Here is a 15,905-nt window from a genome sequence, read left to right on the forward strand (position 1 = left end):
CATTGGAAATGAGATGATGTTATCAGGAGCGAAATGGATGCGTGTGGGTGGTCCGCGTTCATTTTGTCACATTCTATAGTTTCATTGTTACTAGTGAATATTTATCCATCAATTATTTAGTTTTTATTTTTCATATTCCATGTACTTTCCCAAATAAATACAAAAAATTACATCTGTTCTTCTTCTTCCCCTTATTCTCGGTTTCTAAAGTTGGCAAACATCCAAAAAACTGCACATAAAACGCTAGTTTTTCATCCAATTTCCCCCTTCGTGTGCAAACATCACATATGTCGCCATTTCACAAACTGAACGGGTGTTACTTATTCCGGATGACTTTCTCCAGGGAAATCTTGACAATCTAATAATCTAAACGACTCGCATTAAATGTATAATTACTTCCAGTTTTTCTAGTTATCAAGTATATAACTATTGTTATTATGAACACACTCAAACACACACGTTAAATCAATAGACAAATGATAATGGGGTCTCTATTCCACTTCACTGGAAGAAATACCTCCACCAGCGAGGTTAAGACACTGTCTGCGTCTCGTGCTCTCTATCTCGACCACCGCCCGTCGAGCGAAACGGTCAGCAGCAGTCATCTTTTGCTGCCCCGTTTCTTTTCTTTCCTCCCATCCTTTCTCTTCCTCACTATCCTTCTTCTTCTTCTTCTTCTTGTTCATAGCGTCTATCCCGAACCAAACACGAGTGAGGACCGACAAGTGAGCGGGAGGGGGGTAGAATACGAGGGCAGCCAACGAGCAAAAGGAGGTCCCCCTTCTTCACCATCGGCCATTGTTAACCGCGGCCCCCGTCCGTCAGGCCATCTATTCCAATACAATGCAGTGAAGTGGTCATTGCAACCTTCAAAACACGCAAACCTTCATTATTCTTCAAAAGTTATACCCGTATTTCACATTTTCCTGAATTATATTCATATGCAACACTCTAATCTTCTCAAAAACAAGCAGAAAAAGAAACTGACGCCTAGACTCCGACCAGCAGTCCTCAATTTTCTCTCGTTTCACTCTCTATTTCTCTGCATCTTGGACACTTGTGTGTTTTGTTGTGAAATCGAAGTCGCATATCCCTCCCCATCTCGTACATATCGTTGTTCTGTTTTTTTTCTTCCTTCGAAACGTTACTCTCATAACTATTCTCAATTTTCACCAATTTCAGAAGCAGAAGCAGAAGGTTTAAAATCCGTGGAGAAAATGGATTTTGCCTTACCAGCACTGCTTGCAATAGAGGACTACGACGAAAATGAGGTGAGTCATTTTTGGTTTTCATCCAAAGATTCTTAGAGGAGCGTTTTCCAAAAAGAGCCATTTTTCTTTAAACCATTGTGGTCGGCGACCGGAAAAAAGAAATCGCCCTTGTACTACTAGCGAAACTTTTTTGAGGCATTCTGTCAGACGCCATGCATTTTTAGTGGCGCGCTGGAATACAAAATGAAACATCATCCGAAGTGCACACTCTGTGTCACAAAACTATTGGTGAAAAATGGAAGTAATGAAAATGAGAATTTCAGGGTAAATTGGCTGCATCGATTCGATGGTTAATCTCACGGGTTTATGAAGAAAAAAGGGACGTGCCGGACAAGTTAAGGGATGGCGTACAACGGGATGAAAATGTAAGTAGTTTTATTTCAAAAAATTTCTGAAAATTATTGAAAGCGAAGCTTACTTCATTGAAACCAAAAGCAAAAAGAAAACGACACTGATTGATATTTTCATGAAAATTAGTCAGTCATCGTGTTTTTGTTACTGCGTAGTTAGAAAATTCCGGGAATAGTTAACACGCAGAACGCAAAACAACAATAAAAACCAAAACCATCATCAATTATTCAGGGACACTTTCAAATTGACGAAGCCGTCCTCGGAGCCCTCTGCAATGGTTCGTTGTATGCGCAAGCTGCTGCTAAGATATTCAAAGAGTCAGCGCTAGTGACGGTGAGTTTAGGGATGAGTCTCATGCTTTTTACAACTCTCATCGAATATTCAGAAAAGCCATGGAGCTGTTCTCGCTGTGCTTACGGACTATGGAATCGATGTCCTTCACGATGGGAATGAATTGGTGGAAGAGGCGCAGCTGGTTGCTTCATCCCCATTCAATATGGTCAGTCAGTTCTTAAAAATGTCAGCTTGTTTTGTAAGAAAACCAGAAAGCACAAAAGCAACTAAAAAATCAACGAAATACTTAATTTCCGGTGCTTTTTTCAGTCAGCACATCTCGCTATAATCGACGCATTGATGATGGCACATCTTCGAGATGTGATTCCAGTAAGCAGGGTGGTAGAAGCAGTAAGGTAGGCACCGTTCGAATAAAAACTATGATGAGAATTTTAAAAATGAGATAACCTGCGAAAACGTATCACAAATCAAGTTTATTTTGTATTAAATGGTATCTCATCCCGTAGTCACTAAAACGATTTTTGAAAATGTCATTAAAAGTATCCCCGAAGGAATAATAAATTATTTTTTGTTGAAATTCATACTTTGCAGTAAAAAACCAATCTTTGCTGTTCTTAAGCAGAGCTTAATAAACCAGGAAGTTCAAAAATTAAAACCAAACTCTTCACTTCCTTCCATCATCAATAAACCCAAAAATACAAACTAAAACCAAACTATTTAGAAATGATACTACTAATCTGTGTTTTCTTAAAAGTTAATTGGAAACCTTTTCTCTACGCCACGAAATTCTTCTCCTCACAAAACATTTCTAAAATACTTCCTTATAGCCCAATCAAATTAACCGAACAAAAATCAGAAAGAAGATGTTTCAATTTTCAGCCGACATACTGCTGTCGAGAGCAGTGAAAAACCGATAGACAGTGTGGATGCATTGCTATTTTGGATCAATAAAATATGCTTATTGGTCAGAGATGATGTTGAACGAGAAGAATCAGCTATAAATATACCAGAAATGGAAGATTTATATGAAGATATTTCTGATGGCCAATGTCTTTGTGCTCTCCTACATTGGTACAGGCCACAAGAAATGCCTGTTGCAGGTAAGAATGTTATGAAAGGTGTCCTTCAATTACATAATCAATTTCAGATATTTCTTTTAACGAAGCAGCTACCACTCGAGATTGTCAATATAACTTGATGTTGCTACAGTACGTTTCTCTACGAAAATCCAGCAAAACTTCTAGATTTTATTACTAATCATTCGCAATTTGCAGGCAATTCTGCCACCATCACCTCATCAATGACCCCTTCCACTTCGAGATCGAAGACCTTCTCTACCTGCGTGACTCACTACAAATGAATGTGAACGCCTTTCTTGCTGACCTATTCCTTCAATTTGAACCGCCAGTTACACCTGAACCAGGTAATAACTCTACTGAAAAACTAGGTGTGGTTTCATTTCATTCACAATGCTTCTTTTAGTGGAAACACCTCGTGTTGGACCGTCTCCAAGACGATTCGTTCCTGCTTCTGCTATTCCTGATTTGAGAGCCGCAAATGCTGCTGCACGATCCTCAATGCATAATCGGAATCGACCCCGAATGTATAATCCGCCACCCGCAGCATCACATTCTCAAGGACCATCAAGATCGGTCAGCAGGATGAGTCAAGACAGTTTGTTTTATTCACGACCAGCATCAATCGCACTTCAAAGAAGAAGTATGGACCAAGATTCTGTCACAGATTTTCAAACTATTCGCCAGGTGAGATTTTGATGCGATTATTAGAAAATTTTGCTGGCAAAAAATATGGCAAAACGTTCGTGAAACATTATTATGACTCATCACAGATGCATATTTCAGGGCTTCGAGAACCAAGCGGGAACTGCCCAACTCAATCGTTATGACGGCAATGTAACTGCGTCTGTGAGACTTGCCATGGAAGAAAAGCGAAGGAAACATGATCAACAGATGGCTCAGATTAAGTGAGTTGATGTTCTTTTCTTGCATCACAATTGGGTGGACCAATAGTCCATTGTCTCCCCGCAAATGGGTTTTTCAAACCAATTTTATTTCAGTTCTGCAAACGAGACTGAGCGATTAGAAAAGAGCAAAGCTGCATTTTTTGCACTACGAAAGAATGAGAACGACCAAACGAATAAAGGAAAAGAAGAGTGGTACGACCACTTTGAGGCGAAATTAAGAGCATTGGAATTGCGAGTTGGATTAGAAGATGGAGAGGACGGAACACAATCAGCTAGATTGAATAGAGCTTCGTCGCAGCCAAGTGTAGTGCAAGGTAAGGTTATATTTTTAGAGAAGTGCACCATTTTAATTGAAAATGAAAGAAGGCACATATCGGGCGCTATTATGCCACATTTTATTAGTCTATTGACTATTTGTGCACTACCCAGATACCTTATTTTCTCTCATCAGTAAAATAAACACTACAGGAGCAGGACAACCGTACCCAGCGAACTATATGACACTACCGATGAACGCAGCTGCTCAAATGACACAGTCCTACATTCAACATCCACAAACCCCACATGACTACTACATGCAGCAACAATTACAACAACAGCAACAAGCTCAAGCTCAGAGTAATTATGCAAACCCATCTCAGGTTTATCATTTTATTCCTAGTTCTTGCAGAAAATCATAGTTTTCAGTTGCGAAACAGTTTGAGTAATGGTATGATTAATCATGCTGGGTATATGGTACAGTCCATGTATCCGGGAGACTATCAGCAACAACAGTTGCAAATGCAACAAGGTCAAATGCCAGTTCAACCAGTTGGTGCATATACTCCGGAAGGATATTTCATTCCTCATCATATGCAACCAATTCCAGTTCAGCAAGGGTATCCACAGGTTAGTTAAAATAAATTAAATGAAAATTTTACTTTGTGTATGAAATATGAAGAACCTTTCAATAGTATTTTGGTTTTTCCGAAAATTCAAGAATTCTTTTAGATGCAACAATCTGGAATAGGTTTCAACGGAATGGCTAACACTCAACCCGGTTTTAATATGGAGGGATCGCCAGCGCAGATGGGCTATATTCAAACTGCCAATAAGCCGTTAGACATGGAGATGTCTCAACAACAACAACAACAGCCATCACAACCTCTTGCACAAGCACAACAAATGCATCCACCAAATCACAACGCTTTCCATCTGCATTCCAAAAGTGACGATGTGAGTTTGAATTCTCGGAATTTCATCTTTTATTTTGTATTTTCAGGCAACTCAAATGCAAGCCGACCCGCCGCTAGAAATCAACAGAAATCTAACGAATTGGGGAATGACTTATAAGCAAGAGATGCCTGCAAGATCTATTGCGTCTCGCAGAACATGGCAGAATGAGACATTCATTAAGAATGAGTTAGACTTGGTCAATAGTAAGGACTCGGTGCCACATATTACTGATGAGGTGAGTTGGATAATGCTGTGAGAAATTATCACAAATCTTGGCTTCGCTAACTCTTAGCAAGGTTATAATAAAAAATCGTTTCAGACTACCATTCAACCTGAAGAGACGGCAAGAAGGTTCCCTGAGTTGATGTTAGACAATCATTCGGAGAATCTTGCTCCTGGAGGTCGTGGACACAGCCGTTATAGTGATCGGGATGACTTATCGACAGGAAGAAAATCTGATGATAGTCCAACCGACACTCCTAGCCGAACATTTGGAGATGAAGAAAGTTCTGGAGGGAACATGGAGCAAATTGTGAGTTTCGAAATACATTGAAAGTTCGCTATTTTCCATATCATTATATTTTAGGCTGCTGAACGACGAATCGCCAAAAAAGCTGCGCTCATAGCCAAAACAATGAAAAGGAAAGAGGAAATTGAAGGGAAAGTTGATTTGGCTGAGCAGAGGAATGCTGAGAGACGACAAGTTGAAAATGAGAAAAAGGAGTTGGCTTTGAGGAAGAAAGTTGAGAAGGAACAACAGCGGTGAGCGATAAAAAAGCATTCGATATGAGGACATAGTATTTTTTCAGACAAAAAATCCTGGAAGAATACAAAAGGAAAAAGTTGGAGAAAGAACTAGGTGCAGAACTTTCGGCAAGATCTACTGGTCGTGGTCACTCTCAACCACCATTTATCAGAACAAAGTCACAAATGAGTGAAGTAACGGAGTCACGTACAAATACTCCAAGAATGAGAGGTCAATCGTCAGTAGAGCAAAGACTCTCAGTCAGCAGTTTGGCAGAACCAAGTGAGTGATTATTATTTGATGAAAAACAGAACATTTTGACTTCCAGCTCACAAGTTATTTGCTAAAACGGTCACGAAATCGAATCGAGGACTCATTAATAACGCTCTTCAGTTTAGTGTATTTCCTGGAGCAGTTAATAACGCAACACGGCAAGCGGTAAGGTCAAAAATTTTGAACCGTACAATGAAAAATTGAAAATGAAGAAATTGTCGATTTTAGAAGTTGGCCGAGTTTATAAAAAAGTATTTTCTGAAAGATGAATAAAAGTGAGACCAGCTGAGTTCATATATGACAGAGGCTTGGGTCAAACGAAGCAGATGGTGTAAAATGAGGACGGGCTACTTAAGATTTTAACTATTCTAATAAGTTTATTTAATTCTGTTATAAAACACTTACAGACAATCACTCAAATGGCATCATCCAGCTCCAAACACTTCCTTCTCCTGTTCAGAGATCAAAAGTGCCAATATCGAGGGTTGTATACATGGGACGAGGTGAGAGACCACTTTCCAACCCTTCACTTTCTCACATTTGATGAGTTTCCAGGTCTCTGACACCGCTGTCAAAATATCGGGACAAGGACCGCCAAAGTGTACCGAAGCGATGATGAATATGATGTTCAAGTGAGTTTCATTTCACTGACATGAATTCACAAAACATGACATAAACCATGAAAAATATTCCAGATATGATTCGGGAGCCAAGAATTTCTCACAAATCGCCACGAAACATCTATCGGCTACAATTGATGGATTTGCAATTCTTGATCAGTACTGGCAAAAGCCTCGGATTCCCCACTCGGGAACGCCTGCCCATAAAACTAATTAATTGATGATAACCACTACCAAACTCTTTGGTGCTTTGTAGAAAAACCAGTAAATGCGCATTTTTCACTTATTTCTTATTTCTTTTTTCCCTAAAATTGTTCAGATAACGAGCTTTGCGAAAAATTAAAAGAAAATTAACCCGAAATCTTTTTTAAATCAAAAAAAGTTATTTATTTTCTGTGATTCTTGTTCAGTTGTCAAAAAATATATGAACCAGTTGAATGGATTCATTTTTTTCAGTTTTTGATTCCTAACTTGTGAAACTTTTCTTGTTCATCCCATGCCTTCTTCAAAAAGTGTAATTGTCATTTTGTGCCCGTCAAAATCTTTTCTATCCCCATTTGGCCAGATTTACTTACGAATAAATTTGAATCTTTCATGAATTATTTGTTCAGATCAAAAGTCGATGGAATGAACAATTTGAAAAAGAAAAAGAGGAAATAATTGGAACAAAAAATGAGAAAGTTGCAATCAAACAGCTTATGTTGTCTTGTTGAATTTTGTCAGGCTACAAAGCTGCCACTTTCTATTGTTGCCAAGTTCAGTTTCTAAAGTCTTTCATTTTTTCACATTCTTGGGGTTCGATTTTAGATGATCAAGATGATCGCCGGCAAATCGTGGCTTCTTGCTTTGTTCGAAAAAAAAAACGACAAAATAATTGACGACGTTGGGTTTTGTCTTCGAAGTTGCGCTATTGGTGACGTGTCGATTGTCTACTTCTTACTTTGTCTTCACTTTCTTCAAAACCACTGTTGACGCTGTAAAGCAGCTTACTGTTTGAATGTCTATTATTCTTGCGTAACACGTCGTTTTTCCTCCTATACCTTGTGGTTGACTCATCAACAGGTCTTCTTTGTGAAAGCATTATAAAAACTACTGCGAAAGCATTGACAAAATTCAAATCGCTCTCGTTTCGCTTTACCAAGTAAACGCGTTCCAAATACCATGCAGAGTGTCTTGGCAGTTTTTGGCTTTTTGGCTATTTTGGCGGTTAGCGATGCCTGTTTTGCATCTGGAATTTGTGGAGGAGGTTGTGCTCCACCACCACCACCAGTGTGCTCAGGAGGATGCGGAGGTGGTTATTCCTGTGGAAGATATGGATGCTTCAGTGCAAAGGCTAGAGGATCCAAGACTTTGTCTTTCAAGAGCGAGGTAATATTTATTTTATAGCTAGCTTCCAATATTTTAATGTATTTCAGAGAACCTTGTCTCCAGATGAAAAGTTCATGAAGTGCTGCGAAGAGAGAAACCTTCCAGATGCCTGTCTGTCGAAATGTTCATTCCGCACTTACACCAAAACTGCTCTCCAAGCTATGTACTTCAAACAAGACTATTGCCCAATGCAAGCTGCTGCTGATATCCAATACTGTGCTGCTCAAGGACAAGATCACACTGATTGCTGCGTTAGAAACGCTGTCGGAACTACTTTGGCTGGAAACAAAGTGAGTTTTACTCTGTTGAACCGAATAAATTGCTAATTTAAAAACTTTTAGTGCTTCACGTTCTGCGACCAACGCCCTGGAAACGTGACTCAACTTGATCTCTCATACCTAGCCTGTTACGACAGATTTGAGAACATGAAGGCCTGCTTCTGGCAGAAATTGAACGAACAATCAACTCCAGAGTTCTCTTCTAACATTGATGCCGAGTCAGAGTTTTCCGAGCAAGGACCCAATAGACACTTCGCTCTGTCTTCAGCCAGAACTTTCCAAGCTAAGACTTTCGGTCAATAATTTATTACTCCGTACCTTATGCACCGAACTTTTGATTGTAAAAATGGTCCCATATTATATTTGATGAGTGTTTGAGTTCTCAACAATCCGATAAAGTTGTTTAGCACTACGCGGTCTTGGTTAATAGTACAAAGAAGTAGGCAATTTCACACAATTTATGGTTAGCTGATAAGACGACACAGAGTGGATTGATAATCGAACAACTGTCAATTAGAAAGCAGGGAGAAACGCCAAAACGTGCGAGCCGGCAGATTGATTGAAATGAAATATACAGTTGAAGTAGGAAAGTTATACGTGAGTACCATCAAGAAAACTTTGAATACGGATCATCTGGTGGTACTTTGAACAAAATAGCATTACTTCAGAAAAAGAAAGCCCTAGAAAATGGCACAGAAGTTATTCAATCAATTACAAATAAGTTTATTCAGATAGAATTTCAATTTTTAGAGAAAACGTATATGATGGAAAGCGAAAATTTCATTCATGCATATTGCACTTGACACATACTATCTAGTCACAGTACTCAATTCTGCTCCAAGTTCACCGGTTTGGAGGACAACTGGCTCTTTGAAAAATGCTTCTTATTTTACATTCTCAAAATGAATTTCCTTATGAAGACTGGTGAGTTGTTTTGCAAAATCCCGTTGAACTATCTAGCTTTTTTCGCCGCCATGCTTATCTTCATTCCGCCTCGCCACGAACTGAAAACCATTGATAAGGTGGCATCCATTTTTTCAAACGATAATTGTTCATTGTCAAACTTGTTTTGAACTTCTCATTTTACTAATTTATTTTCAGCAAACAATGTCAAGGGTTTGTTATTCCCAATTTGTGCTCACTGATTGCGGGCCAGCTGTCCGTTATTTGACTGAAGAAATTGTTGGAAATGTTCCACAATATCGTGTTGGAATCTTGTTCCTCAACCGTCAGTTTTGTCCTTTTTCATTATACAAGCTGAAAATTGCTTTCACGACAATATCAATACAATTTTCTGAATAAAATTATTTCAGCTCATCCTGCCGTTATTCGACCATTTCCACTACACGCCAACCCTTTCAACGCGTACCCACTCGATTTTCAATACCTGCGACAAGTGAATCCACAAATTTTCGAAGGAGCAAATGTAAATATCCTCCCGGAAGAAAGGCCAGAAGCGCAGCAGACGTCAGTTATTGTTAAAAACCCAAACCATCGAAAAAACCAGAATAATTGAAATTGGTTTCTTGAATTGTTCTACCCGAAAGGTTGTAATGATTGCTTAGCTTTCAGGCAATAATTATATTTTCAAAATGAAGTTTGTAGAGTCTTTGATTATGAACATGTGTAATAAAGCATTATATGAAAGTTCAGAAAAGATCATTTGGATAGCGTTTGCTTGAAAAGCTAAACAATCAAGACTTTGATTCTCAGTATTTGTATTACATTGCTCAAACAATCGAAACATTTGGGAAGAAACGGAATTAAGAGGAAAACCATAAAAAATACAATCTATGATAATATTTAAAGAAGAGAGGGAATGGCAAAAACTGGCAAATAAATGGAAAGCTACAAAAAATTTTATCCACTTTCCAAACAGGATGGCAGAGTTAAAATTGCAAACGAAAAGATAAGGGGAATCGGTAAGAATTATTGGAGAAGAGAGTTCTCATTTTCTGAGATCTGCATATAAGGAATTCGATTTGAATTATGTATACAACAAAGTGGAAGGGAACGCCGTGCTTACAAACATTATGATAAGTTGGTACACGCATTGCACTGGTAGGGAAAGATCAAAAAACGGGAGGTTAACAGACATGGACTTAACAAACTGGAGATGGATTACAGAACGAACTGATATTACAAAGAAATATACAAAATTTAAAGAGCTCATCGACAAAGAAAATTATAGAATGTAGGTCAAAACATAAACAAAAAGAATAGATATGATTAGGAAGTTGAACATGAGAGACGGCACATTTTAACTTATTCCAATCAGACATCCGTCTGGGCTATGAACCAATCTTCCCTATAGTATAGAGCGAAATATGGTTTTCCTTTGACGCTGGCGGTAGGGATCTCGTACAAATACATATCGTTCATCAAATATGCTTTCTGGAATAAATTCCTATGAGAAGAAAAATTATTCCGCTACATAGAGCTATGAAATTGTTGTGAACAATTTTATGATCACTGACTGCAGGGTTTTTTATATCTGTCGAAAATCCAATTCCAACTACCAATGAGGTCCATATTTTCCCAATTAGCTGGTAACTTACATCCCGAAACCGCACAACGGTCACATAGTGACCATGGAATTTGGAGTATTGTTCGTAATATACGACTCCTCCCAGGTTCCAATAACTATTTCTCTCCAGGTTTTCTACAAGTTTCAGATTGATCCGATTTTCGAACTTGGCAATTCTTCCATCAGTATGAGTAGATGCGGCCGAGACAAACAGAAGGTTGCCAAGATCCCATATTGTTTGGAAGCAACCACCAATCTCTCCCTGAAACATACAGTATTTCAAGACATATCAGTTTTGAAAAAACTCACACAAAAGCGACATGTCTTTTCTACTTGCTCTAATCCTCCGATTTTGTAAGCAACCAGACTCCGCATTCTAGCTGGATTATGAAACTTGAACGGTGGTGGCAGAGATATTCGTGTACCCTGAAACACACATTATCATTAACGTTACATCATCAGAAATTTGAATACCTTATCGATAATCATTTCTTCATTGTAGCATTCGTTGCATTCGAATGTCTTGTACTCTGTCGGATTTCGAAAAGTAGCATCGAAATACTTTTCTTCCAAAGCTCTGAAAAAATAAAACATTGATATAAGATTACAATCGTCCAGCCACCTATAAAAATCTTCCGCATCTTCCTCTTTTTCTTCTTGGTAGTTCATGAGTAGTTTCAACAAGCCTGTGCAATTAATGGCTATCCAGCCGGTTCTGACTTGAGCAGCAATGACTCTCATGGCATCATCAATAAGCTGAAAATAATTTATCGCATTATCGTTTAGTTGTTAATTTTACCACTCACCGACACTGGTTTCTTTTTTTCTATGTAATCGACAAATGGTGGGCATGCGAAGAGAGCTTGGAGTGTGGCTATGGCAAAACACTCGTTTTTGGGGTTGAGAATAGTCTGGAGTGTGAAAATTGTGATCTCTGAAAGTATGAAACACGTTACCGTCAGTCGTCTGTTATTATGCACGTTCAATAGAATTTCATTCACAAATCCTGGATTGAAGTTGACTTTCACATAATCAGCAAGTCTCCTGTGAGTTTCTCCGTATCCCTTTGTGGACACATAGTTTTTCACTAGCCGATTTTCACTCAAACAAAATACGTGTTGCTCTAAATCCTTGGCAAACGTCCATCTAAAATAAGTTCAATTGTTATTCATTTCTCATATTTTAACAATTACATTTCTTCTTTCTGGATTTGTTTAACGCCATTGATAGAACCGTTGGAACTTCTGTTGTCTGGCGAGTCGCTCTGTAAGTTTTCTTATTGATATACATAGTTTTAAATAATCCGGATATGTTTCAATTTGTATTCTGATCACTTGACTTGTTTCAGTATGAAGGTCATTTATGCTTGAGTCCTTGAAACAGCTTCTTTCAGTGTGTTGGGCGTGCTTATCTTTATTCAAAATCTTGATTTCATAACTTCGCAGACACCGATTGATTTGTGGCAAAAACTGTGTGAAAAGTAAAACAAAAATTGTAAGCAGATGAGTTTTTTTTGTATATTGAATATCATTCAACCAAATTCATTCATCCCGAAAATGAGTTTACATGTTACAGTTCCGGTCTAACCCAGTATTGAAATTGGGGTCATCAATGATACCAAACGAGTATTATCATCTGATCACCATAAAAACTCCCACACAAAAACACTCTTGTAGAACTTTTATGTTCGGTAGCATTTCTTTGTGTTTTCGTAGACTATTGGCATTTACACGGACTAGCTTATAAATAAAGAGAACCAAACTAACACTCTCAAAAGAAGAAGTTGTTTCAATGTCCGATAGATCGATTGATCTTTTCTTCAGAGACTCCTTATTCGGTTTACCACGGAAGCTCTTCCTGATAGTTTTGACGGCTGATGCTAACACAGGTCTACAAGCGTTTCATATGTGAAATTATTTAGGTTTGAAAAACTTACATTCTCTCAAAAAATATGGGTTTTGTTGGTGATTGGCTTTTCATTAGGACCAAGGTATCCATTGATTTTGAGTGTTGTTGATTGTTACTGTAATATTTCTTTTTGGATTTGGTAGAGATTAGAACAAATGAATGATATTTCAATTGACGACAGATATACTTATTGCATATGTACATCTGTCTAAAGAAAAACAAAAAAAAAGAGAGAGAGAGAGAGAGAACGTGAGCGGGTAGTCATGCCCTCGCTCAATGAAGAGAACTGAACTTGTAAACTACTGTTCGCGTCCTTCTTACTTATATGTAGGCCCCACTCCTTATGGCCAGATGTTGGGATTCGGAAAAACTGGGAGAAGTGGGTCTTCTCCTATTGCACATCTGTGTGGGTGGTTGTCTCCAACTTTGGAAAGTTGAAAAAGTGAAAGCACCTGGCATCGAGTGCCAGAAAAAAGTGCTCTATGGAATAGACAAATGAACAGCTGCGGTCTGTACACCCGACATTTCACTACTTTTACCCAGAAGAGATAGTTCGGAATTAAATTGACGTAAACATCTGCGAGATTGAAGCTGGAGGTTCTAAAATAATATTGATTGGTACAGAAGCAGATAAGTATCAAAAAAGCAATCTGGAACAGAAATGAATGAGGATGTTCCAGAAAAGCAAAATCTTTTTAGTTCTATGCATTTTGAACTTTTGTAGGTGAACATGAAATACTGTTCGAAAAGCGACGGTATGTCGTCCGAAAAAGCTCAATGCGTTTTTAATCCTTTTTTTCAATCGCCTTGTTATTTTCAATAATTTTCATAGTTTGAATATATCCATTTGAAAAACGTGGCAACTGACAAAAGTGAAAGGCGAATGGTTCCAGACAAGAACACAAAGATTAACTAATAAGCAAAACAACAATAGCTAGCCATTCGAACGATAAACTGAATGATTACTGTCAGGTACGAGTGGTGGAATGGCTTTCTGTAATCAACAGTTCAGATTGAACTCGGAAAGCGTGTTGAATTTCTATTTTCATCGGAAAAGATTTTTTGTTATAATTAAAGTGTTGGCGCGCTCAGCCTAACCCGAATTGCCGACAAGATAGGGTTTCCCTTTTCCGAACATAACTTTTATCGAATACGTGGCATAAAAAACGACAGGCAAAAAGTGTAGGTGAGCTAGTAAAAGAACGCATAAACATACACGAGTCGTGGGTTCCCGAACTGTTTTATTAAGGGAAAAAACCGAGGAATCAGAGAATAGGTATAAAGCGAGAAAAAAACTGCGTTGGATAGTGAGAAAAATTGAAGAAAACGAGGTGCATCGTCAAAAAAAGAAGAAGCGAGGAATAAAGACGGTGTAGACGAAAACGTGAGAAACCATTCGTTTTCAATTGACTGATGTTTCGTTTCATAAAAAGAGAGACCAAGCCACGTCTCCAAAATCGATCATCCAATTTGAGCAACTAGTGGATGGACACGTGTCGGCTAACAATATTTTATGCATGCACAGAAAAAATAGAATTGTAGGTACATAACATCAAAAGTGGTATTCACTTAGAAAGATCATGTAGCAATTGTTACAGTAGTTCACTTCTGAAACACACTTTATTCGGAATACGCGTGAGACGGATTGCGAATATAATTGGGTTTTCGTATAGAACACCTCACATAAAAAGATGGATTCGAGGGCTCCATTGGTTCTGTTCGATAGCATCCTTTTTTGGTGAAACCTATAATTTTATTCATGAGATTTTCGAATCCTGTTTTAATTGGATTTTAGTTCAGTTTTTCTTTGTGAGCAACGTCATATGGGACATCACTTTATCAGTTGAAAGAAGCTTTACGATAACTTTTTCTACATGTTCATTCGATGAGGCAATAGACCATTCAACAGTCTACTTCTGCGGGCTGTAGTCTTTTCAGCTGCTATCATTATCTCAATATTAATCACATGAACTAGTTGCACCCTTTTCACTAAAATGTTGTGAATCTGAATCAGTGCTCCAAATGACTAGACACAGACTGACCAGCCTGTAGTCACACTTATCACTTTTTCTCTGCCACGAATCACTTTGATAAGAGAGTCATAATAATTTCATTTTTTCTCCCAACTTTTTTGTTTGATTTGACAAGGTTTCATAACTATCTCCGTAATTGAAACTTAGAAATTTTAATTTTAGATGGTCCGGGTGTATAAAAAAATTACCTTATTTTCTTCAAAATATTCCAGCAATGAATAAAACTTCTTCCGACAAAGTCTTCACTCTCAGACCAATTCGTCCTCTCAAATATGTTGGTCACATAGCCATTACGGAGTACGGATTTATTATCCAGCGTACAAAAATTGAAAAATACGGGAAGGCCCTTACCGGTATGTTCTCCTGTTTTCCCAAACTATTAAACTGTTTTTACAATTATTAATCTGAATAAACATTTTAGATCTCATCAGACGATCAAGGCCGCAGGTCATTGTGCCCAATCCCTATTTTGAAAAAAAAGATGGGAAATGAATAATTTTGGTTTGTATTATTGTAAATAAATGTTTAAATTTGTTTCAGAACGTATTTTTTATAACGCAAAATTACCAATTCATAACGATCTATAAAGTACTGGTTTCGTGAAGAGAAATGGGGGGCACAACCAAGAAAATGAGAACCGAGTGATTTTCCAGAGTAATCGAACCAGTGTCAGAAAGAGTTGGAGGCAGAAAGGCAGAACGTGATCTTCTTATGCAATCAAAGGCCATTAGAAAGGGAAAATATGTCATTTTTTGAGATAGTTCCTCTGGCGAAACATATTGTGCCAAAGAGAGATACTCGGGAAAACTGGTGTCTATGATAAGAATAGTCGGGAAACTAGAAAACAAAACTGGGAAATGGGAAAAATAGAGAATGGAAGTAGCCTGTAAAATTATTGCAGTTTCAAGTGAATAGAGAAATGACACGAAAAATTTCTAAAAACCTTCTATTATTCAGCTATGCTGATTGTTTCACGAGGGATAGAACTTGGGTACAGAAAATGAGGTGATTTAAGAGAAGGGAAGAGGTATGAGAACT

General features: G+C 38.0%; 4 protein-coding genes across 4 annotated transcripts; 3 read left to right on the top strand and 1 right to left on the bottom strand.

Moving 5' to 3' along the window:
• Nucleotides 1-1,217: 1,217 nt before the first annotated feature.
• GCK72_023376 (uncharacterized protein) lies at nucleotides 1,218-6,970 on the top strand (the record flags this gene model as incomplete). The annotated part of the gene is made up of 22 exons (XM_053735369.1): nucleotides 1,218-1,271; nucleotides 1,535-1,636; nucleotides 1,854-1,955; nucleotides 2,008-2,121; nucleotides 2,226-2,311; nucleotides 2,796-3,016; nucleotides 3,064-3,124; nucleotides 3,191-3,339; nucleotides 3,399-3,679; nucleotides 3,779-3,900; nucleotides 3,994-4,214; nucleotides 4,369-4,541; nucleotides 4,588-4,788; nucleotides 4,891-5,115; nucleotides 5,162-5,350; nucleotides 5,435-5,647; nucleotides 5,702-5,877; nucleotides 5,925-6,142; nucleotides 6,189-6,298; nucleotides 6,541-6,636; nucleotides 6,689-6,765; nucleotides 6,829-6,970. 22 exons carry the CDS (start codon nucleotides 1,218-1,220, stop codon nucleotides 6,968-6,970), a joined length of 3,333 nt encoding a protein of 1,110 aa, XP_053578935.1.
• A 944-nt stretch (nucleotides 6,971-7,914) lies between these two features.
• GCK72_023377 (uncharacterized protein) lies at nucleotides 7,915-8,702 on the top strand (the record flags this gene model as incomplete). The annotated part of the gene is made up of 3 exons (XM_003106653.2): nucleotides 7,915-8,121; nucleotides 8,169-8,411; nucleotides 8,463-8,702. The coding sequence occupies 3 exons, from the start codon at nucleotides 7,915-7,917 to the stop codon at nucleotides 8,700-8,702; spliced, it is 690 nt and encodes a 229-aa protein (XP_003106701.2).
• Nucleotides 8,703-9,506: 804 nt separating this feature from the next.
• Nucleotides 9,507-9,915, top strand: GCK72_023378 (uncharacterized protein; the record flags this gene model as incomplete). Its single annotated transcript, XM_003106767.2, has 2 exons — nucleotides 9,507-9,627; nucleotides 9,713-9,915. 2 exons carry the CDS (start codon nucleotides 9,507-9,509, stop codon nucleotides 9,913-9,915), a joined length of 324 nt encoding a protein of 107 aa, XP_003106815.2.
• Nucleotides 9,916-10,673: 758 nt separating this feature from the next.
• On the bottom strand, nucleotides 10,674-12,924 carry GCK72_023379 (uncharacterized protein; the record flags this gene model as incomplete). Its single annotated transcript, XM_053735370.1, has 10 exons — nucleotides 10,674-10,793; nucleotides 10,958-11,188; nucleotides 11,236-11,352; nucleotides 11,401-11,503; nucleotides 11,549-11,682; nucleotides 11,733-11,837; nucleotides 11,883-12,072; nucleotides 12,120-12,190; nucleotides 12,693-12,816; nucleotides 12,863-12,924. 10 exons carry the CDS (start codon nucleotides 12,922-12,924, stop codon nucleotides 10,674-10,676), a joined length of 1,257 nt encoding a protein of 418 aa, XP_053578936.1.
• Nucleotides 12,925-15,905: the final 2,981 nt, after the last annotated feature.

Source organism: Caenorhabditis remanei, chromosome X (assembly GCF_010183535.1).
Source record: "Caenorhabditis remanei strain PX506 chromosome X, whole genome shotgun sequence".
NCBI lineage: Eukaryota > Metazoa > Nematoda > Chromadorea > Rhabditida > Rhabditidae > Caenorhabditis > Caenorhabditis remanei.